Source organism: Ricinus communis, chromosome 2 (genome assembly GCF_019578655.1).
Source record: "Ricinus communis isolate WT05 ecotype wild-type chromosome 2, ASM1957865v1, whole genome shotgun sequence".
NCBI classification, from domain to species: Eukaryota; Viridiplantae; Streptophyta; class Magnoliopsida; order Malpighiales; family Euphorbiaceae; genus Ricinus; species Ricinus communis.
The window spans coordinates 12,051,952-12,055,783 of NC_063257.1; the positions used below are offsets into that span (position 1 = coordinate 12,051,952).

A 3,832-nucleotide genomic window follows, 5' to 3' on the forward strand; every position below is an offset into this window, starting at 1 on the left:
TTCTTATATTTTAGAATAATTATAAAAATAGTATACGAACTTATTAAGATTTGATAATAAAGTATTTAAATTTTTAAGAGTTATAATTTTATGTATAAACCTAGTAAATATATATAATTGAGTGTATATTGTAAGTTAACAACGGGTCATAGGTTATCAACACGAACTTTTTTTAAAAATAATTAAAAATGGTGCATAAACTTGTTAGAATTTAAAAATCAAGTATTTAAATTTTTTAAAATTATAATTTAGTATATACAATTAAAAATTATTAATATTTGAATGTGTAAAACCAATCATTATATATATATATATATATATATATATATATATAAAATATGATATAAATAAATTATAAAGTAGACTTACAGATATGTTTTCACTTGCTTTTAGCAGCTCGTAGCAAGAAACATTAAACGGAGAGTTTAAGGCACCCTGTAGTACATCCCATGTTTATCTAAAATGTAATTAAGAAAACACTTTAGAGTTAATGTTACTTTGAGAATGCAATCACAAATAGTCTGATAATTACTGAGTTGTATTTGGGTGAATTCAGAATGTATATATAATGAGTGGGGCAAATTTTTTGTTTTTCTTTTTTCCTACAATAAAAAAGAGTAAGGCAAACTTCAGGGACCATAATAGCATACATGGCAAAGTGGGGGGATAGTGGGAGCAATTGGCCCCCAATGTAAATTCGCCCATGTTTGTGTTGCTATGGCTTCTGCTTAGATGCAGGACATTTCCTCTGATAATAGTGGGAGGGAATGACCAGTAGCGTAAGAGAGATAACAATTCGTATGCATAAGCAATTAAAATCACAATGCTGAAGGCAACTAAAGAATTTATTTCTCCGACCTTCATATGATACATGATGTTACAACAAATCTATACAATTTGCCAATAAGTACTCAACTACCTCAATGAGGTGATAGGAACTTGATGAATACAAGAAAGTATCTTCTAAAAAAAAAAAAAGATTCCTTCTTTTCATGAAGAGGAAGAACTCATCTGTGTAAATTTTTTGGCTTCCTGAATGCGACCGGCACGAGTAAGCAGTCCGATGAGGACAGAGTAATGTTCTTCAGATGCTTTAATTTTATATCTTCTAGACATTAATTCAAAGATCCGGCATGCATCATCTGCAAATCCAGCTTGATCACAAATATTTAGAACAACTGTGAAAGTGAAATGGGTGGGCGTAAAACCACCAGATATCATCTCGTGAAAGAGATGGATAGCATCTCTCTGGAGATTATTATGTCCATGAGCCTCTATGATGGCAGTCCATGCCATCGAACCCTTGACAGGAATCGCGTGGAAGAACGACTTTGCAATATGATTCAATCCACAGCTTCCGTACATCCTAACAATTTCGGCTGAAACAAAAGGGATTGACTCACAATGCTTCTTCAAGGCATGCCCATGGATCTCCTTCCCAAGCTTCAAAGCTTTCATTTTGCCGCAAACGCTCAACATTCTTGCCATGACAACAGAGTCTGGCCTGTGCTTTGACAACTGCATCGACCTAAACACACATAATGCTTCATTTGTATATCCATTTTCTGCATGTGAATCAATCATGGCTGTCCAAGAGATCACATTCCTATTCTCCATGCTAGCAAACAATTTAACAGAATAGTGTAAAACCCCACACTTCGAGTACATCTTTACCAGGGAAGTAGTCAAAGATACATTAGGAAAGAACAAATTCTTGACAGCATAAGCATGAATTTCCTTCCCATGCTTCAAATCCTTCAACTCTGCACAAACTGGAATGACAGTAGCAACAGTGACAACATCAGGCCTAAACCCTTCTTGCTGCATCCAAGCTACTGATCTCAAAGCCTGCTCGGGCCTCCCATTTGATACATATCCAGACATCAAAGCAGTCCAAGAAATAGCATTCCTCTCCATTGAACCATAAAACACTCGCCTACCTGAAACCATGTCCCCACATTTGCAGTACATATCAATTAATCCAGTCTGAATTGTCAACTGATTCGAATATCTTTTGGTCTTTACCACATACCCATGAACCTCTTGCCCTAACTTCCTTGCCCACGCTTCTCCTATCACAGGAAGTATCGTGGTTACTATAACAGAGTTCGGATATAACCCTTCACTCACCATCCATCTCAAATAGTCCAATGCTTCCCTCTGATACCTATTATGCGCAAAGCCTGCAATCATTGCACCCCATACAACAATATCAATACCTCTGTCAGGCATTTCTTCAAACACTCTATGTGCAAGCTTAATCTTGCCACACTTGAAATAAAAGTCAATCAAACAAGTTCTCAGAATTGAACTATCAACAAACCCATTCTTTATCAAAAGGGCATGTGTCTTTAAACCTTGTTTAAAAGCTGATGCACCAGAAAAGCTCTTAATAACATTAGAGAAACTATATACATTCAATTCAACACCTAACTCTCTCATTTGTCCATAAGCAGAAACCACATCGTTGTATCTTTTACCACCGGAAATCACAGTACCCCTAAGCAATGCATTCCACGGGTACACACTAGTGCTAGAAGTACACTCCCCGAATACCATTTTGGCATCTTCAAATGAACCACAAGAAGTATACAGAGAAACCAATTTAGTTCTCAAGAACTCATTGTTTTCAAGACCATTAATGCGGATATGGGCATGTATTTGTTTAGCATGATCTAAAGATTTCGACCGGATACAAGCCGCAATAAGAGCAGAGAAGGTAGTGGCATTAACTGGGATGCCCTGCTGTTCCAAGTAGTCCATGATAATGAGAGCTTCTTTGAGCTTGTTCTGTCTGGTGAATCTTTGAATATCTTTGTAAACCGCTGATGGGTTTTTCGTATGGAGCGGTAATGATGATGGGAATGCATCTTTTTCTCGGAATCTTGATTTGCGTTTCTTGATGTTGTGATATCTGAGATACCTGTTAAGGTGTTTGGTGGATTTTTGAGTTCGATTACTATAGGCTTTGAATTTGAAGAACTGTTCGGAGTTATTTAGGGGATTCGGAGGGAAAGAATGAAGATGAAGAGAGATAGAAATAGGAGGTCGGGACTGTGTGCTTTCCATTTTGGCTATGTCTGGTCTGGAGGGAAAGAACAGAAGATAATTGCTTCATCTTCAAATATAAATGGCAAAATGCATTTTTTTTAACTTTTAATTTTTTTTTACTGAGTTTTTTATTTTTTATTTTATTTTATTAAAATGTTATAATTTTAATTTTATTTTAATTAAAAATTCGATAATTTTTAATGACAGCAAAGATAAAAATACAAGTATTTAATAGAATAAATAAGAATTTTATAAAAAATATAAGAAAATCTTTAATCTAAGCAAAATTAAAAATATAAAACTAATAAAATTATGTAAAAAATTTACAAATTCAATAAATTAAAACTGAAAAGTGCATGATTAATAATAATTTTTATCGATATAAATTGTTGGGTTTTATGTAATTCACCATTTCACTTTACCATAAAGAAAATTTAATATTTACCAAAATGAAATAATAAATAATTTTAATGAAGGTAAATAAAATATAAATAAAATGCATTCTCGAACCTAGCCGACTAAAATTTTAAATTTGAATTATTTTTCTCTCATTTATAATGAAAATGATAAATATAAATGGAATTAGATTATCTTTTTTAATAAAAAAATTGGATGATTTAAAAAATCAAACTATTACTAGCAAATCTCTGCTTGCTACTTTGCCTTATTGGATTATTTATTTAAGGGTTACAATGACCTTAAAGGAAATTGGTATATCTAAGACAGATCCTAAATGTGTACTCTAGGCCATGAAATTAAATAAGAGTTGATTATAAAAATA

General features: G+C 33.2%; 1 protein-coding gene across 1 annotated transcript; it reads right to left on the reverse strand.

The window, feature by feature from the left end:
- Positions 1-812: 812 nt before the first annotated feature.
- LOC8264986 (pentatricopeptide repeat-containing protein At1g71460, chloroplastic) lies at positions 813-3,263 on the reverse strand. Its single transcript, XM_002527984.4, has one exon. It carries the CDS (start codon positions 3,067-3,069, stop codon positions 991-993), a length of 2,079 nt encoding a protein of 692 aa, XP_002528030.3. The 5' UTR covers positions 3,070-3,263; the 3' UTR covers positions 813-990.
- Positions 3,264-3,832: the final 569 nt, after the last annotated feature.

Coding starts and splice junctions, on each gene's coding strand:
- LOC8264986 (XM_002527984.4), bottom strand. CDS start 3,069: ATGGAAAGCACACAGTCCCGACCTCCTATTTCTATCTCTCTTCATCTT.